Raw genomic sequence first — 20705 nt, 5'->3', positions numbered from 1 at the left:
CGTACCGCAAAAACCAAAACCAGAACAAAAATATGTACTCTTCTGTGTCTGGATTCTTCCATTCCAAATAATGTTTTTGAGATTCACTCATATTGTTATGTATACTAGTAGTTCAGTCTTTTTCATTGCAAATAGTGTTTCATTGTATCAATAGACCACAGTTTGTTTATCTACGTTCCTGTGGTATTTGGATTGTTCCCCCCACCTTTTTGTTATTGGAGTATAATTGCTTTACAATGTTGTGTTAGCTTCTGCTGTACAATGAAGTGAATCGGCTGTATGTGTACATCTGTCCTCTCCCTCTTGGACCTCCCTCCCACCCTACCCACCATCCTACCCATCTAGGTCATCACAGAGCACCAAGCTGAGCTTCCTGTGCTTTACAGCAGGTTCCCACTAGCTATCTATTTTACACACGGTAGTGTACCTAACCTCCCTAATCTCCCAATCTCAATCCTAATTTCCCAATTCGTCCCACCCTCCCCTTCCCCCCATGTCCACATGTCCATTCTCTACATTTACGTCTCTATTCCTGCCCTGGAAGTGGGTTCATCTGCACCATTTTTCTGGATCCCACATATATGTGTTAGTATACAATATTTTTTTTTCCTCTTTCTGACTTACTTCGCTCTGTATGACAGACTCTAGGTCCATCCACATCTCTACAAATGACCCAATTTCATTCCTTTGTATGGCTGAGTAATATTCCATTGTATATAGGTACCACATCTTCCTTATCCATTCATCTGTCATTGGACATTTAGGTTGTTCCCATGTCCTGGCTATTGTAAATTTGAGGCTAGTATGAATAAATCCCCCATAAAGTCTTATATGATCCTTTTTGTAAACATATGTTTTATTTCACTTGGGTAAATTACTAGGCGTGAAATTGCTCCTTCTGTCTCTCTGTGTTTGTCTCTCTCTCTTACACACACACACACACACACACACACACACACACACACACACACTTACACGTCCTCTCTCACCCCTGATGTCCTCAACTAGATTATAATCTCTTTGAGGACAAGAAGGTGTCTTATTTTTCTTTGGACTCAAGGTGTAGCAGAGTTTCTTAAACATAGTAGATACTTGGGAAGTATTATTTGATTGAACAATTCAACTACATGAAGAAGTCACATTGCCATTCCATGTTATGATGGTGGGGACAGTAAAAGCCCCAAGGACTGAAATGTTCTGGAGAGGTCAGTGACTGACACCGAAGAGGAATCTGTATTTCCTTCTCCCTCTCTGCATGCCCCCACGTTGTAGGCCCACTTACTGCAGCCTTCTTGAAGTACTTGTAGGTTGTCACTGCTTTTCATTTCCAGAGTGAATGAAAAATTCAGAGGGTAGTGACCAAGAACACTGAGGCTACTGCCTGGGCTCTAGAGCTGAAGCTGAATGATTACTTTTTTCAAGCTATTTAAATTTCCTGAGCTTGAGTTTACTCTTGTGAAGATGGGGATTACAATACTACTTCTTAAGTTTGTTGTGAGCGTTACATCATCATCACAACTAATTTTTTTGGTGCTTTCCATTATCTAGGCACTGTTTTTTCAAATATTAACTCAATCCTCACAACAGCCCTATGGTGAAACTACTATCTCCGTTTTATGTAAGGGGAAACTGAGTCACAGAGCAGTTAAAGAATATCCCACTGCTGGTTTATGGTGGGGCATAAATTCAAAATCAGGCAGTATCGGTCAAGAATGTGTATACTCAAACCTTATAATAAACTGCCTTCCACAAATAAGATGATGTACGTAGAATGCCATGCCCAGTGCCCAGTACATGTCCGACTTCAGTAAACATTGCCTGCTGTCACCATCATCATTAGCATCACCACCATTCCTAATTCTCATTTTTATTTTTTTAATTTTTTTTTGGCTTTTTTGCGGTACACGGGCCTCTCACTGCTGTGGCCCCTGCCGTTGCAGAGCACAGGCTCCGGACGTGCAGGCTCAGCATCCATGGCTCACGGGCCCAGCCGCTCCGCGGCATGTGGGATCCTCCCGGACCGGGGCACGAACCCGCGTCCCCTGCACTGGCAGGTGGACTCTCAACCACTGCGCCACCAGGGAAGCCCCCTAGTTCTCATTTTTTAAAAATAAAGCATTTATAGATACCCGTGGCTTTATTTGTCTTCCATTTAAGTGGTAGACATTTGAATTGGTACTATACGGGATTCTTTATTATGTCCAATTCTGAGTTCCAGTTCCTTATGTATATAAAAATGTAACTAATATTTCCTTGCGGTGATGGTGGTGGTGGTGGTGCATACTGTATTTTAACAAATATCTGCTTGGATGCAATTAGACACTTAATAGACACCAGTGAACCAGATGATTTCTTTAGAAAAGCTTTAAGTATCTATTAGCATTGGGCTGCCTCAGTTCTGTGGGCAGTGCCACTGAAAACTCTAGAAAACATCGTTCTAGGACTTGCTGTTATAAGAGTTAATAGAAATAGGAAAATTGATGGGTGGAGCAGTGGAGTGATCAGAAACATCTGGAGAATGGTTGTCATCGCATTGCATCTGTCTCTTCACTTAACTGTTTATACCACTCACCCACTGACACTCTCGTCTTCTCAGATTGCCCTTCCCTAGCCAGCCTCAGTTTGCTCTTGTTGCTTGTTTCAGAACTCAGCCCCTCCATCACATGGGACAGGACTAGATTTCTTGCAGTCAGCCAAGGTCAAGATGTCCATTGGGACTAAAATTGTGGCCATTCTGTTTCTCATCATCAGTCATCCGTAGTGACTTGTGTGTAATTCCTCATCGTGGCTCTAGAAGCTTTGACCTCCTCTCTCATCTTTGCCCTCTGTCCTACAACCCCCAATTGTGAGAACAAAGTCATACGATTAAACTGTAGCTTCAGACATTTCTTGTGCAATGACTGCTTTGCTTCTGCTCAGTGCTGTGCTTTTCCCTCCTTTCATGATCTCTGGTAAACTTTACACCAAGACATTCCAATTTAGGACTGTTATCTCTCCTAGTAGAGTTTCATTTTTATTTTCTGATCTCTAAATAATAGAATAATTTACATTCATCTGATTGCATTGGCTCTAAACCTGGGTGGAGTAAACAATTAAATCATTGTATAGAGAAAATGTGATTTAAAGATATGGAAAATGACTAAAGATGTTATTAAATTCTTTTCTCCCTATCTTAATTTCCAGTGAGTTCTTCATGCCTGGGCTGGTTGATACACACATCCATGCCCCTCAGTACTCTTTTGCCGGGAGTAACGTAGACCTCCCACTTTTGGAGTGGCTGACCAAGTACACATTTCCTACAGAACACAAATTCCAGAGCATCGACTTTGCTGAGGAAGTATATACCAGAGTTGTTGTAAGTATCCTGCTTATGAGTATTGGTGCATTGTGTTCAGTCATCTATAGAAACATCCATTTCTTGGGGGCAGATTTAAGTTATTAAAAATAGGCAGTTAAGGCTATACTAGACTGTACAGACTTCTTCAGTTCTTTCACAGCTCAGTGAGTTTGTGACCACTTCACCTACACAGCTAGCCACTAGCAAAGAGACAGCTTGAATCTAAATCCTCAAATCCCCTGGGTTCTCATTACTCTCACTTACTTCTCGTTTTACTTTACTAAATTTGGGTTGAATGCATATGTGTGTTCCTTTACTCTTGCCAATCCACAGTGACGTTCTAGGTACCATATGGAATAGCTGTGTAACCTTTGGAAAGTTCTGTGACTCATTTTCCCCATTTGTAAAAAAAAACAGAGATAATGATAGTACCTACTTCTTAGGACTGTTATGATAATTAAGCAAGTTAGTATTTGTTACGCTCTTAAAATAGTGCCTGACGTATGTATTTGCTTTACAGAATACCCAAGGAAATCTAAAATTAAACTTTCAAGTTACAGTGAGAAGGGTATCACATTATTTTGGTAGCTTCGAAAGGAGGAAAATAGGATGGTCCCCTGTTGCAGGGCGTGTGGGAATGTGATGAGCATTAACCCAGTAGAGGGAACTACGGAGCTAGTTCAATCAGAGAACAGTGGCTGTGGTGTGTGCCAACTAAAGGCCCTGAAATGTCCTTCCTTCCACTCTATCAGGAAAATCAGTTCCCTTTATTCTACTCCAACCCTATGCCCAGTCCACTCAGCAGCCAGAAATAACTTCGGCAGCTGAGAATTAAAGCTGCCAATATCCTATCTGACCACTAACTCTTGTCATCTAGCATACTTAGTCTGAACATTCCTGCATTTTTATTGGACCCATTGATGGTTTTTCTCTTAAAGTAATGGTGTGAGGGTGATAATATTATAAGCCTTATACAGTGACCTAGCCACCCTGCCAGTTTCCCAGATCTTGCATCATCCAAGCCTTAAAGAGTAAAAGCAAGTGCTATCATTTATATACTTGCCTTGCTTAGTTATAAATTCAGTGTAATTGTGGACTTTACATATTTAGCACGGATCCACGTGACACCAGAAAAACTGAGAAGGACTAAGGCTGTGTTGGAAGTTGCTGGTGCATTGTGTTAATGAATTGTGTTAACCACATCAAATCTTTTTATTCTCAAAATTTATTTATACCTTGCATTGTTCTGAAAAGCGTTAGAGATATCTTAAAATTGCATTGTATACAAGAGAAGAAAATGAGTCATGAAATCAAAGCAAAGGAAAAAAAAGGAGGAGGAAAAATAAAATAAAGCCAAGAGGTAAATGTGTACCATGGGGGTCCATGCACTTGTTAGGATTTGTCACACATTTGGCTTTAACTGACTCAGAGAGGGAAATCAAAGTATTTCATGTCAGTGAGTACAAAATAGGTGAAATAGGTGTTATTCTCTACAAGTACTTTCGGTGTACACATCCTCTGTTTCTGATTATGAGCAGGCCCATAGACTTTAAGAGTTGGATGAGCTGAGAGTATAATTGACATTTGTTTAAGAAAGTTGAGATTTGTTAACTAGAACCTGTCCCTAAGGCTGAAGACTGCCTGTGGCAATGCAAAGGGGGTGCTAAGGCAGTACCCATGAACCAAGACATTTTTTGTTTTGTTTTTTATTTTCTGCCTCAGAAAACAGTCCTGGATCTATTCTTCAAGAAATGGGCAATCCAGACCCCAGAGTTTTGCACCACAGATTTTGACAGTGATAATTTAATCTGAAAGTAATTTAAAGTATATATTAGCAAGCATCTCCTAAGATTGTTAAGAAAAAAATCCCAGTCAGTCCTGGAATATCTCCCTTTAAACATTGCAAACTGGGTGATAGATTGAAGTTTCAAATTGGACTTTGGACTGGAATGAACCAAAAAGACTCGAAAGTTCAGGAATCTGTATATTATATAGATTATAGTCAAGGGACTGGAGAGTGAGATTCTTGGTAAATATGCCAAGACAAACTGATTGCAAATATTCTCCTAGATAATAGAATGAATATGCTTACTCAATGGGGTTGTCAAATTCAGCAGATAAATTCAACTAATTCCAAAGAGGTGTCAAGTCATTAAAGTACAGGTGAAAAGACAAGGAGTCAGGCCACTCTTTTCCCCTATTTTAGCTCATGGAAGTTGTATAACCTGTTAAGGGGCCTGTTGATACTGGGGTTGAAGCTCATTAGTAGTTGGCAATCTATTTTGAGCTCAAAAGGCTTGGTCTCAACAATTGACAATTCTTATCAAGAATTGAAAGCAGGGGAAAGGTTGGGAAGCACAGCCAATATTTTGATGTTATTCCTGACCGATTTCTTTATAAATTGGAAAGTCATCATTAATGGAAAAGCCCTCTCAAAAGCTTATGAGAAACTAGGGTGGAACAGATGCCCAGAAACCCAAACATATAACATGCGAAGAAGAAAAGTAGCTGCATTTTAGACGGCTTACCTAGTAAGATTTTTCAGCCAAATTCTTTCCTTACATTTTTAACTACATAAGTCACACACATGTGGCTGAACGCAGTGGGAACCAACAGGAGTAGCTTTGGGGGTTCTTTCTTCTCTCCCTCCTTCCCTCTCTTCTTTCCTATTTTTCCCCTCCTCTATGGGCTCTCCCTGTCCTGTCCCTTAAATGTAATTTGGGCCGATTCTTGAACTTTCTAGTCTTTCTAGTTTGTTCCAGTCCAATTTGAAACTGCAGTTTCTCATCTAGAAGCTTCTCTGTATGAAAAGCGTTTTCCCCCCTGACTCAGAGGAAGAACTTGCTGTTGGTGAATGGGTAGTACTTCCGTTGTCATTGTTGCTAATTAGCTGAAATTTTCCATTTTCATCTGTTCTTCAAGCCCATTTTAGAAAGGTGTTTAAAGTGTTGAGAATTTAGAAAATGTCAGATTATACTTCTGTTTTAATTTTGAGTTTCATTTTATTTTGCTTAGTAAATGTAACGTGTGTGGTTATTTTCCTTGGGAATTAGTTCACTGTTATTTTATGACCCAATAAAAGGTCAATTTTTATGATTATTCTACACATTTTAAAAAAGACTCTGTTTCCTCTGTCAATATGACTTTTTAAAATATCTGTTAGATTAGGTTGTTAAAAGTGTTAAACAAGTCTTGTATCGTTTTCCTCTATAGTCTCCCACATAATAAGACAAAAAACTTAAATAGTCTTCCCTTAAAGATGCAGCCCCCTCACCAGGTCCTGTGTTACATCGCGTGAGATTTTAGTTCCTGTTTTTTTTTCTTTGCCATCTACATACATTTAATTTAAAATGTTTTTTTAAGTTAATTTAATTTTATACAGCAGGTTCCTTTTTTTTTTTTACATCTTTATTGGAGTATAATTGCTTTAAAATGGTGTATTAGTTTCTGCTTTATAACAAAGTGAATCAGTTATACATATACATATGTTCCCATATCTCTTCCCTCTTGCGTCTCCCTCCCTCCCACCCTCCCTATCCCAGCCCTCTAGGTGGTCACAAAGCACCAAGCTGATCTTCCTGTGCTATGCGGCTGCTTCCCACTAGCTATCTGTTTTACGTTTGGTAGTGTATATATGTCCATGCCACTCTCTCACTTTGTCACAGCTTACCCTTCCCCCTCCCCATATCCTCAGGTCCATTCTCTAGTAGGTCTGTGTCTTTATTCCTGTCTTACCCCTAGGTTCTTCATGACATTTTTTTTTGTCTTAGATTCCATATATATGTGTTAGCATACGATATTTGTTTTTCTCTTTCTGACTTACTTCACTCTGTATGACAGACTCTTGGTCCATCCACCTCACTACAAATAAGTCAATTTCGTTTCTTTTTATGGCTGAGTAATATTCCATTGTATATATGTGCCACATCTTCTTTATCCATTCATCCGATGATGCACACTTAGGTTGTTTCCATCTCCTGGCTATTGTAAATAGGGCTGCAGTAAACATTTTGGTACATGACTCTATGTGAGTTATGGTTTTCTCAGGGTATATGCCCAGTAGTGGGATTGCTGGGTCATATGGTAGTTCTATTTGTAGTTTTTAAAGGAACCTCCATACTGTTCTCCATAGTGGCTGTACCAATTCACATTCCCACCAGCACTGCAAGAGTGTTCCCTTTTCTCCACACCCTCTCCAGCATTTATTGTTTGTAGATTTTTTGATGATGGCCATTCTGACCAGTGTAAGATGATATCTCATTGTAGTTTTGATTTGCATTTCTCTAATGATTAATGATGTTGAGCATTCTTTCATGTGTTTGTTGGAAGTCTGTATATGTTCTTTGGAGAAATGTCTATTTAGGTCTTCTGCCCATTTTTGGATTGGGTTGTTTGTTTTTTTGTTATTGAGCTGCATGAGCTGCTTATAAATTTTGGAGATTAATCTTTTGTCAGTTGCTTCATTTGCAAATACTTTCTCCCATTCTGAGGGTTGTCTTTTGGTCTTGTTTATGGTTTCCTTTGCTGTGCAAAAGCTTTGAAGTTTCATTAGGTCCCATTTGTTTATTTTTGCTTTTATTTCCATTTCTGTAGAAGGTGGGTCAAAAAGGATCTTGCTGTGGTTTATGTCATAGAGTGTTCTGCCTATGTTTTCCTCTAAGAGTTTGATCGTTTCTGGCCTTACATTTAGGTCTTTAATCCATTTTAGGCTTTTTTCTGTGTATGATGTTAGGGAGTATTCTAATCTCATACTTTTACATGTACCTGTCCAGTTTTCCCAGCACCACTTACTGAAGAGGCTGTCCTTTCTCCACTGTACATTCCTGCCTCCTTTATCAAAGATAAGGTGACCATATGTGCGTGGGTTTATCTCTGGGCTTTCTATCCTGTTCCATTGATCTATATTTCTGTTTTTGTGCCAGTACCATACTGTCTTGATTACTGTAGCTTTGTAGTATAGTCTGAAGTCAGGGAGCCTGCTTCCTCCAGCTCCGTTTTTCGTTCTCAAGATTGCTTTGGCTATTCGGGGTCTTTTGTGTTTCCATACAAATTGTGAAATTTTTTGTTCTAGTTCTGTGAAAAATGCCAGTGGTAGTTTGATAGGGATTGCATTGAACCTGTAGATTGCTTTGGGTAGTAGAGTCATTTTCACAATGTTGATTCTTCCAATCCAAGAACATATTATATCTCTCCATCTATTTGTATCATCTTTAATTTCTTTCATCAGTGTCTTATAATTTTCTGCATACAGGTCTTTTGTCTCCTTAGGTGGGTTTATTCCTAGATATTTTATTCTTTTTGTTGCAATGGTAAATGGGAGTGTTTTCTTAATTTCACTTTGAGATTTTTCATCATTAGTGTATAGGAATGCCAGAGATTTCTGTGCATTAATATTGTATGCTGCTACTTTACCAGATTCATTGATTAGCTCTAGTAGTTTTCTGGTAGCATCTTTAGGATTCTCTATGTATAGTATCATGTCATCTGCAAACAGTGACAGCTTTACTCCTTCTTTTCTGATTTGGATTCCTTTTATTTCCTTTTCTTCTCTGATTGCTGTGCCTAAAACTTCCAAAACTATGTTGAATAAAAGTGGTGAGAGTGGGAAACCTTGTCTTGTTCCTGACCTTAGTGGAAATGCTTTCAGTTTTTCACCGTTGAGGACGATGTTGGCTGTGGGTTTGTCATATATGGTCTTTATTATGTTGAGGAAAGTTCCCTCTATGCCTACTTTCTGGAGGATTTTTATCATAAATTGGTATTGAATTTTTTCGAAAGCTTTCTCTGCATCTATTGTGATGACCATATGGTTTTTCTCCTTCAGTTTGTTAATATTGTGTATCACATTGACTGATTTGTATATATTGAAGAATCCTTGCATTCCTGGAATAAACCTCATTTGATCATGGTGTATGATCCTTTTAATATGCTGTTTGACTCTGTTTGCTAGTATTTTGTTGAGGATATTTGCACCTATGTTCATCAGTGATATTGGCCTGTAGTTTTCTTTCTTTGTGGCATCCTTGTATGGTTTCGGTATCAGGGTGATGGTGGCCTCGTATAATGAGTTTGGGAGTGTTCCTCCCTCTGCTATATTTTGCAAGAGTTTGAGAAGGTTAGGTCTTAGCTCTTCTCTAAATGTTTGATAGAATTCGCCTGTGAAGTCATCTGGTCCTGGGCTTTTGTTGGTTGGAAGATTTTTAATCACAGTTTCAATTTCATTACTTTTGAATGGTCTGTTCATATTTTCTATTTCTTCCTGGTTCAGTCTTGGAAGGTTATACCTTTCTAAGAATTTGTCCATTTCTTCCAGGTTGTCCGTTTTATTAGCATAGTGTTGCTTGTAGTAGTCTCTTAGGATGGTTTGTATTTCTGCAGTGTCAGTTGTTACTTCTTTTTCATTTCTAATTTTATTGATTTGAATCCTCTCCCTCTTTTTCTTGATGTGTCTGGCTAATGGTTTATCAGTTTTGTTTATCTTCTCAAAGAACCAGCTTTTAGTTTTATTGATCTTTGCTATTGTTTTCTTTGTTTCTATTTCATTTATTTCTGCTCTGATCTTTATGATTTCTTTCCTTCTGCTAACTTTGGGTTTTGCTGGTTCTCCTTTCTCTAGTTCCTTCAGTTGTAAGTTTACATTGTTTATTTGAAATTTTTCTTGTTTCTTGAGGTAGGCTTGTATAGCTATAATCTTCCCTCTTAGAACTGCTTTTGCTGCATTGCATAGGTTTTGGATCGTCGTGTTTTCATTGTCATGTGTCTCTAGGTATTTTTTGATTTCCTCTTTGATTTCTTCAGTGATCTCTTCGTTATTTAGTAACATATTGATTAGCTTCCATATGTTTGTGTTTTTTATGGTTTTTTCCTCGTAATTCATTTCTAGTCTCATAGCGTTGTGGTCAGAACAGATGCTTGATATGATTTCAATTTTCTTAAATTTACTGAGGCTTGATTTGTGACCCAAGATGTGATCTATCCTGGAGAATGTTCCATGCTCATTTGAGAAGAAAGTGTAATCTGCTGTTTTTGGATGGAATGTCCTATAAATATCAATTAAATCTATTTGTGTCATTTAAAGCTTCTGTTTCCTTATTTATTTTCATTTTGGATGATCTGTGCATTGGGGTGAGGTGTTAAAGTCCCCCATTATTATTGTTTTACTGTCGATTGCCTTTTATAGCTGTTAGCAGTTGCCTTATATATTGAGGTGCTCCTATGTTGGGTACATAAATATTTATAATTGTTATATCTTCTAGGATTGATCTCTTGATCATTATGTAGTGTCCTTCCTTGTCTCTTGTAATGCTTTTATTTTAAAGTCTATTTTATCTGATATGAGTATTGCTACTCCAGCTTTGATTTCCATTTGCATGGAATATCTTTTTCCATCCCCTCACTTTCAGTCTGTATGTGTGTCTAGGTCTAAAGTGGGTCTCTTTTAGACAGCATATATATGGATCTTATTTTTGTATCCATTCAGCAAGCCTGTGTCTTTTAGTTGGAGCATTTAATCCATTCACGTTTAAGGTAATTATCGATATGTATGTTCCTATGAGCATTTTCTTAATTGTTTTGGGTTTGTTTTTGTAGGTCATTTTTTTCTCTTGTGTTTCCCACTTAGAGAAGTTCCTTTAGCATTTGTTGTAGAGCTGGTTTGGTGGTGCTGAATTCTCTTAGCTTTTGCTTGTCTGTAAAGCTTTTGATTTCTCCATCAAATCTGAATGAGATCCTTGCTGCGTAGAGTAATCTTGGTTGTAGGTTCTTCCCTTTCATCACTTTATCATGCCATTCCCTTCTGGCTTGTAGAGTTTGTGGTGAGAAATCAGCTGTTAACCTTATGGGAGTTCCCTTGTATGTTATTTGTCATTTTTCCCTTGCTGCTTTCAATAATTTTTGTCTTTAATTTTTGCCAATTTGATTACTATGTGTCTCAGCGTGTTTCTCCTTGGGTTTATCCTGTGTGGGACTCTCTCCACGTCCTGGACTTGGGTGGCTATTTTCTTTCCCATGTTAGGGAAGTTTTCGACTATAATCTCTTCAGATATTTTCTCAGGTCCTTTCTCTCTGTCTTCTCCTTCTGGGACCACTATAATACGAATGGTGTTGCGTTTAATGTTTTCCCAGAGGTGTCTTAGGCTGTCTTCATTTCTTTTCATTCTTTTTTCTTTATTCTCTTCTGCAGCAGTGAATTCCACCATTCTGTCTTCCAGGTCACTTATCCGTTCTGCCTCAGTTATTCTGCTATTGATTCCTTCTACTGTAGTTTTCATTTCAGTTATTGTATTGTTCATCTCTGTTTGTTTGTTCTTTAATTCTTCTAGGTCTTTGTTAAACATTTCTTGCATCTTCTCGATCTTTGCCTCAATTCGTTTTCCGAGGTCCTGGATCATCTTCATTATCATTATTCTGAATTCTTTTTCTGGAAGGTTGCCTATCTCCACTTCATTTAGTTGTTTTTCTGGGGTTTCATCTTGTTCCTTCATCTGGTACATAGCCCTCTGCCTTTTCATCCTGTCTATCTTTCTGTGGATGTGGTTTTTGTTCCACAGGCTGCAGGATTGTAGTTCTTCTTGCTTCTGCTGTCTGCCCTCTGGTGGATGTCTAAAATGTTTTAAATTTGGATCCTCTGTCTTTGTTTTGGATGTATTTTCTTAAACGATGATAATCTTTTCCAATAAGGTGGGTGACAAACAATCCAAATCCTTGAACTACCAAAAATGGTGTTACTTTCTTCTGACTCTTGAATGATGCACCACAGCTACGGAGAGAATTCTCTTTAAAATGATTTTCCCACCAGCATCCAGTGTGCTGATGTCAATCTGATTGTCATTCCCTTCTAGCTAATTTGCTGGCCTTCAGGATTTTCTTCATTCTTGAGGTTCTGAAATTTCACTTATAGATATGTTTTTGTTTTTGTTTTTTTCAGTCCATTTTCTTTAATATAGTATTACTTCTGTTCTGGGAAATGAATTTCCTTCTCTCTCTTTCTTGTGCATGCACGCTCATTTATTTTCTCTGCCACCCCCCCAGCCCATTTCCCTTGCTCTTAGTATATTCTTCCCTCCAATCTGTTCTTTCTTTCAGCAACTCTTCTTAGAAAAATAGTGAAACTTCTGTGTATACTTTTACGCTACATTCTCAGAGAATGCCAGTGGCTCAAATTGGCAAGTTATTAAATTCACTCTCACTGTTACAGTAGCCTGTTCCTCTGTCAAGGATACAATGTCCTATTCTATGCATGTAACAATGCTTATTTTAGAACATTTTATGCCTCTTGTTGCTTTAGTAAGTCTGACTCCTCATGTGTTCATTCAACAATATTTACTAGGCACACACGAAGATCCAGGCACTTTTCTGGTTGCTGGAGATTGAATTTGATGCCTCTGTCATGGTGTTAACTTTTCTCTTGGGTGTGTGATTATGGTAGCAAGCTAGCGCATCCTTTTCTATAGGTGACAGGCTATATAAACATCCTTTACCTGCAGCCAGAAATATATTTTTTCATGTGCAAAGTGTCTTAAAGTTTGAAAAGACTGACATTAAAATCCAGTTTTCCTAATTCTCTTGCCCTTCATTACTAACTGACATCACTGGTCTCTCTTTTTTGTTGTTGTTTTTTTAACAGTTGGCTGAAGCTGAATAGAGGCTGCTGGGATATGGCATGTTCTTCCCTATTACTTTAAGTCCAAATTATTTTCCTCCTGCAGACGTTTACGTTTCTAATCCAGCCCCATTCTAGTCAAGAGTCCTCTTATTTCACAAATGAGGAAACTGATGTTGAGAATGTAAAGCAACTTTCTCAAGGTCACACAGGTCATAATATGCAAGAAGCAAGAACTCCAGTGCAGTTTTTCCTCTGCACTTTAAAAAGCTTCTGCTATGTGTGGGGGCTGGGGGCATATGGGAAATCTCTGTACCTTCCTCTCAATTTTGCTGTGAACCTAAAACTGCTCTTAAAAAATGTCTTAAAATTTTAAAAAAGAAGAAGAAGGAAAAGCTTCTGCTTAAGACAGACCCTGCTCAGGTCAATCAGTACTTTTCCAAGTGCTGAGACAAGTCAGGCAATATCAGTCCTGATTTCTTTCTCAAACTCTTCCCACTGCCTTCTGTTCCTTTGTTTCACTCTGGTCGGGATTGTCTCTGGCACTGCTATAATCTGGGCATTACCTTTGGTTCTCCTCTGTGTTAAATTCCCATTTTCTGGACCTAAGAAGTTCTTTTTCTTTGCATTACTCTCACATTTTTAAAAAACACATCTTCTAGGAGCTTTCTAAGCTCTTAAAGGAGAAAAACATTCAAGATTTTGTGTATCTAATCATATATATCTATTCTATTTTCACACTTGACTGATAATTTACCAGGGTATAAAATTCTACTTTAAAATAACTTCCCTCCTTAAATCAACTATACTTCAATAAAATAAATTTTTTAAAAATTAAAAAAAACTTTCCTCCAGAATTTTAAAGCCATTGTTCTGTTTTCAGCATCACTGGTGATAACACCAGTGCCATTGTGTTTCCTGCCATTTGTCTATGACTGGTGTTCTTTCTCTGGAACCTTTCAGAATCTTCACTTGTAGACTTAATATCTCACAATTATATACCTTACTTGGCTTCTGTTTTTCATGCACTGAACTGAACATTCTATGAGGATTTTCAGTTTGGAGAGACTAGTATTATTTCTCAGACAATTTCACCCCCTCCATTTCCTTTAAAAAAAATTTTTTTTTTTAGAACTTTTATTCTAAATTGTTAGATCTCTTAGATTGAGCATAATTTTTTTATCTTTTCATCCTTGACTTTCATATTTCTTCTCTGAGAAATTCTCTTCTAATTTAACCTTTTGTTGACTCCCATATTTCATTTTTAACATTTTTACTTTTGGAGAGCTCTTTTTTTTTTTTGTGATATGTGGGTCTCTCACTGTTGTGGCCTCTCCCGTTGCAGAGCACAGGCTCTGGACGCGCAGGCTCAGTGGCCATGGCTCAAGGGCCTAGCCACTCCGCAGCATGTGGGATCTTCCTGGACCAGGGCACGAACCCGTGTCCCCTGCATCAGCAGGCAGACTCTCAACCACTGCGCCACCAAGGAAGCCCATGGAGAGCTCTTATTCTCTGATTTCTACAGCATTCTGTTCTTGTTTTGTGGATACAATATCTTCTTTCATTTCTTTGAGATTGTTAATCATAGTGTTGTTTTTTTTTTTTTAAATCAAGCTTCCTTCTGACCTACAGATTGCCTGTTTCTTCCAATATTTTATCCATATTCTTTCTCTTCCTTCCCCTCTCCTTTTTTTTTTTTTTTTTTTTTTGCTGTACGCGGGCCTCTCACTGTTGTGGCCTCTCCTGCTGCGGAGCACAGGCTCCGGACGTACAGGCTCAGTGGCCATGGCTCACAGGCCCAGCTGCTCCACGGCATGTGGGATCTTCCCGGACCGGGGCACGAACCTGTGTCCCCTGCATCGGCAGGCAGACTCTCAACCACTGCGCCACCAGGGAAGCCCTCCTCCAGTGTCCGTTGAACCTTAAATGTACATTCATATTTAAGTGTGATGCTCCAAGATGCTGATTGGGAGATCTGGGTGGGGTAGCATTTGTTGACTGGTAAACTTCATTATATGATGAACAGTGAAGGTAGTAAACAGCCCTTTAAATTGTGGGTCCCCAAAGTCGTGAGGACATCTTCCTTCTAGAGCCATTCATCTTCTCTAGGAAGAAGTCCTTCAGTCCTGCCAGGACTGGTGGAAACAGTACATATGGCATTTTGGGGAAGATGAACAAGGGTCCCAGAGGTCAGCCAGATGTCCGCTTAAACCTCTTCTTTTCAGCCTATGCCTCACCTTGTCCTTTTGGGCTTGTACCCTCTAAATACTATCCAGTTTCTACAAAGGGTAAATCTCTTCTCCAAGGAGCAGGTTAGGGGTGGTTGGCTGATTTCAGCAGGGAAAAGAGTCCTGCCAAGGTTTAATTATCTGTATACAGACTTTCAGCCAATTCCCTGTTAACAACCACACGCTCCTCTCTCTTTCCAAGTTGCCTCCAGGTTCTTATACTTGTTTTTTCTTCTGAGAAGATGTTGAAATATTTCCGCTGCTCATGTCTCCTCTCTGCTTATGGTTTAATAAATGTTATACTCCTTTACTAGTATTTTAGTAGAGATTTGCTGAGGAAGAGAGATGGATACATTTATCAATCTGCTAGGATGAACTAAAAATCTGGCTGAATAACTGTATCCTGTAATCGCTAGAAAAACCTCATTTATTCACTCCCAGATGCAATAAAGTTTGCATATTCTTAAACAGTCCTAAAAAAATAAGGAATTACTTAGTATCACATTTAATAAATTCTGCAACACAGAACTGTGTGAATCTAGGAAATCGAAAGCATCAACTTCTCCTCTGGCTAACACTTTTAAAATATAAATACTTTTACCATTTGCCTTAACTACATTTCAGATTGAGATGGCATGCCTTTAAATAAAAACATCTTAAAATTGAAAACTAAAATTCCATTTTCATCTGTATATACCATGTGACTCTTCTGGGCACAGGCGATTCATGGTTTTTGTGATTTATTTTTAGAGGAGAACACTAAAGAATGGAACAACCACAGCTTGTTACTTTGCAACAATTCACACTGACTCATCGCTGCTCCTTGCGGAAATTACAGGTGAGGAGATGAAAGGATGATTTACGGGCACGTGAAGCATGTCCAGACCATGCCAGCAGTGGCTTATACTTGTGAGCAGTCCTGCCTTTTAATTGCTAGAATTTAAGCACTGCATTTCTTGCAAGTAATTAGGTATTTGTGTATCACTGTGGCCCTTGAACTTTTTCTGTTGTTTAAGTAATTTATTTACTTTTAGTTTTTGGCTGCAGAATGATGTAAATGGATCTGAATTTTGTGTATTAATTTAGGGCTTTTTGGAGCAGGTTTACTAATTCTAGCAATAGCAACAGTTTATCTATCAGCAGATAGATCTTAGCTGTTGGCTAGACTCAGGGCACTATGCTAGATGCAGGGAACACAGTAAAACGGAAAATAGTCTCTGCCCTTGAGGAACCAGACAGGATTAACTGATTAATAGGTACATCCACTGATTAATGACTTTAGTAATAGCTGTAGTGCTTTCACTAGATGCCTGGTATTGTGCAAAGAACTCTACGTGGGTTAGTTCAGCTCAGTTGCAAACAGCCTTCTGGAGCAGTTATTCAGGTCCTTGTGTTACAGATGGATAAACTGATGCTCAGAGAGGTTATGTAACATGCCCAAGTCACACAGCTAGTAAGCAGAGCTGAGACTGGATTTACACTGATGATTCCAAAACTTGTACTCAGTACAGTGCCTAGCACATAGCAAGTGCTCAGTAAATACTGTTGACTGATGTGCTGACGCTACTGCTTGCTGGCCAAGGTAGTTTATACCAAAGACTTCAAGGGTGACACTGAAAGTAAATATTGCAAATTTTGGAGGAGACAGAATGAACCCAGAATTGGATCACCTGGGAAGATTTCATCGAAGGGATCTTTAAATTGGGCTTTGAAGGGAAGATAAAATGAGGAGAGAGGAAAATGCCTTTCAGACAGGAAAGATGACATGGGGTTTGGGTATGGGGACACGAACGTTCATCGTGGATATACAGGAGGCAGGGAACAGAGTAGCTGAACTAAAGGGAAGGATTCATGGCATGGTGGGATGGGAGAGGTTGGGCAGAGGGGATGGTTCAGTCTCTGGAGAGATTCAAATATGCATCAGACTCAAAAAAGTTTTCAGCGAGATGAGGTATGTGATGAAGGTGGCGTTTTAAGGAAGAGTAATCTAATGGCCAGGTATTACAGTGAATTACAGGGGAAAGAGAGAGATAGAAAGACTTCTGAAAGACTCAAGACAGAGGTGGAGACATTGTTGAAAAAAATGAACATTGCCTCATGTAGCATCAACTTTCTAGCTGAAATAGAATTCCTCTAGCACCTTTGATAAGCATGAGGTTCTTCAGTGCTGAGAACTGCTGGTAGGAGTAAGTAAAATCCCCCACAGGTAATGATACTGGCACTGCTACACTTAAGAATAGCGACGGTATCTTTTCTAAGCCCATGTGCCAGCCACTTTACATACATTATTGGGTATAGTCCTCATAACCCTGCACATAGCAGAGGACACTGGGCACATCTGGGTTTAGACCTTAAGCAAATAATATCCTTCATTCTGGGAGTAATCAGAGGAGTAAGGTGCTAACGGGAGAACCTTTACTACTTACAGAATTGATCGAGGTCTTGTTGTTATGGTTCTTAAGTGGTGTGATGATCTTTTACATTCTCACTTATGTTTTTATAACGATTTTAATTTAAGATGTTTTAAAGAGGCTTAGGAAAGGTACAGTTTGGGAAAGAAACATGACTTTAGATTCTTTTTGTGTGTGTCTCACAGATAAATTCGGGCAGCGGGCATTTGTGGGCAAAGTCTGCATGGATTTGAATGACACTGTTCCAGAATACAAGGAAACCACTGAGGAATCAATCAAGGAAACAGAGAGGTATGTTTGTCTTGATTTGTCTTATGGATGGAGTTGGAGATGGGAAAAAGAGACCTCTTTAACCCAGGCAGAATGTGCACATATATCACTGCCTGGGTTTGCCTAACTTCATGAAATTGATCTGATCCTAAGGAAAATGTTGCATGTCAGTACTATTTTTGTATATCAAATCATATTTTAAAGCCTCTGGGAACTTGTTATAGGAGCCCTAGGGCAAATCCCTTTATAAAATGAAGGAGTGTTTAAAAAGTAAATGATTTACTCACTCCCTGTCATTCGTTGTAGATCGGGGCTTCTCCTGTAGATTAAACTTGCACTAAGTGTCTGTGGCCTGCTCATTAAATTACTTTTGGTTGTGGGTCATCCTATTGCTTGAGATCATGTGCTTTTGTTATGTTCTTTTTATTTTACACGGGGATATGCTAGTGATACCATAGGTACTTTTTCTATATTTCTTTAATGGCTTTTCCATGGTGCCTTGAGGATTTGACAAGGAATTGTGTTGTATGACACTCAACATCCAAGAGATATAGAAGAAAATTCTTTAGCTTTAAATCTTGCCTAAGACCAAACATATCCTGACGCAAGTTTGAGAAGTCCAGCTTTTCTCCATTCCCCAGGCCTCCTTCACCTTAAGTGTGTCCTCTGTAAAGGGTGGCTTAGGTGCTGCTATGTTCCCATAGAGAGAAGGAAGCACACACTTTCCCTTTAGCATTTGGCCATATGCTCAACTTTTCTATGAATCTGTGTTTGTGGGAATAGTGAACCCTGATTCACATTTTATTCTTAAACAAAGGATTACCAGAAAGCAGGAAGCTATAGCTCATAAATATTTCCAGCCAGGGCAGAAACAGTCATTTCATAGGCCCTATGGATACCACCAACCCTGCAGATATAATTGGTAAGATCACCATCCCAGTCACTACCCATTTCACAACCATGTCTGGCCTATTCCTTCTGCTTTACTCCAACATCCATGCCCAGTAGGACTCAGCCTTTGAAAATAAATGATGCTATTGTGATTTTGTGAGCAAGCAGCTTCCGCTTTAGGGAAACTGGGAGTAGAGAGCCCCATGGCTTCTAAACACCTTCAGATACATAGGACTCCATGACTCTGATATCCATGGAACATAACATACTGCAGTATTCCCCCAAACAGAGCTTAAGCTAGTAGAATGGCTTGAGTGCTGTGGGAATACTTGTGAACAGCCCAGCTGATGTTAGATGATAAAATTGCATTTCCCTGTGATTTTGCACTCCATCGCTCTGGCTGCAAATGAGAAAGCAGGGTAATTACTGCTTGCTAATCCTTAATTAGTGGTGGTGAAACATGTGCAGCATTAGAAATGTTTACATGGAAATTAGGACACGTAAGGCTCATGTTTTCGTGCTTTTAAAAAATTAATTTCAAAAATGCCTGAATGTTCTAACTTCCCGTTTGTTGCTTTATTTCAGATTTGTGTCAGAAATGCTCCAAAGGAATGTAAGCAAACTTGTTCCCAGCTCGCTTTTTAATTGCCTTCCTGTTAGTTGTAGGATTTGTTCTTAAGCTGTTTGGTAGAGATTAGCCTGTGTACATTTGGCCTATTCCATGCATGCAGAAGTATTTTCCTAAAGCCTTAAATTGTTTTCATGGTGGATGCATCAACTCAGCTCAGGAAGGTCAGGCATTTTTTACTTTCTCAGTGGTTTTCCCTCCCTCTCCTCTGGGACCTTCTCATTTCATAGGACAGGCCGGTGGGGAGGCAGGAGAGGGCTTCATGCATGTAGACAGATTGGTGGCAACTGGATGCTGTGGCGTGGTTTGTTGGCTGCATCACCATTGGCTCTGGCCTCTTGTACCCCCTGATCTGGTCTGAAACACAGGTGGTGTCCAGCCCTGATGCCCCAGCCAGACTGCCTTGGTCCACAGATGCGTGCATGTCGTGTGGCCTGCAGGCACTCAGCCAGGCACCCCCGTTCCACAGTGCCCTGGTGTTGGTGATCCTGTGAAGACAGTGCTGTTTTCTGTCCCACCCCCAGCAGGCTTGTCTATGGCTCTGCTGTGCCGTCTCTTAGATTTGCAAACCAGACTCTTCCCTCACCAATTTTTAAGGTCTGACTGGAAGCCATAGGAAACCTCAGTATTCTAATCTTGGGAGACCTAGGTGCAGCTTTGTGGATCCTTATCCTTGACGCTCTTCTATGAGTCCTTCTCTACTGCTCAGCCACAAAGGTGACATCACAGCCATGCCTGCAACTAAGTAAAAGTCCTCAGGGAGGCCATGGCCAGCATACCACCCCAAGATGTAGAAAGGGGAACAGGCCACCACTTCATTCTTAGTCTTCCCAGCACTCTCCCTTAAAACGTCTCCTCTGCCTCCTAATTCTCTTCATAAAAGCCACCCAGTCTAGGCCTGGTCTGAGCCTTCACGTGCCTTGCGTTTGAGATGGGATCTTCTTCCATTGAACTTGGTGCTACAGAATATACCCTTCCTTGTTCTCATCCGTGAGCCATTTCCATGAAATCCAGCACTTCTACCCACTCCTGGAATGAAGGACTGTCCCTAGCGATGAAGACATAAAATCATTTTGTGGTATGATATGCATTTCCTTACCAAGGGTTTTTGATTATTTCTAGTATTCTAGAGTGCAGCCCATAGTGACACCACGTTTTTCCCTTTCCTGCTCTGAGACTTTGTTGGGTGAACTTGGAAACATTGCGAAGACCCATGATTTGCACATTCAGGTGGGTGTTTTTCTCCTATTTGCCTCTGTCTAGACCTGCAAGACTTCTCTGTACCCTAAATTCTGGCAGTAATCTCGTAATCTCCAATTCTTTTACTGAGATGATGGAG

The 20705-nt window shown here is 39.5% G+C and overlaps 1 protein-coding gene across 1 annotated transcript in view; it reads left to right on the top strand.

Moving 5' to 3' along the window:
* The window catches only part of GDA (guanine deaminase), a 126212-nt gene that overhangs the window by 50920 nt on the left and 54587 nt on the right, over positions 1-20705 (top strand). The window contains exons 3-7 of the mRNA XM_032636416.1: positions 3184-3355; positions 15917-16004; positions 17763-17868; positions 19324-19351; positions 20489-20596. Coding sequence (XP_032492307.1) covers positions 3184-3355; positions 15917-16004; positions 17763-17868; positions 19324-19351; positions 20489-20596 — 502 coding nt within the window. The remainder of the gene's footprint in view (positions 1-3183; positions 3356-15916; positions 16005-17762; positions 17869-19323; positions 19352-20488; positions 20597-20705) is intronic.

Source organism: Phocoena sinus, chromosome 6, assembly GCF_008692025.1.
Source record: "Phocoena sinus isolate mPhoSin1 chromosome 6, mPhoSin1.pri, whole genome shotgun sequence".
Taxonomy (NCBI): domain Eukaryota; kingdom Metazoa; phylum Chordata; class Mammalia; order Artiodactyla; family Phocoenidae; genus Phocoena; species Phocoena sinus.
The sequence above is the reverse complement of the archived record's forward strand: the minus strand, read 5'-3'. Positions and strand labels throughout refer to the sequence as shown.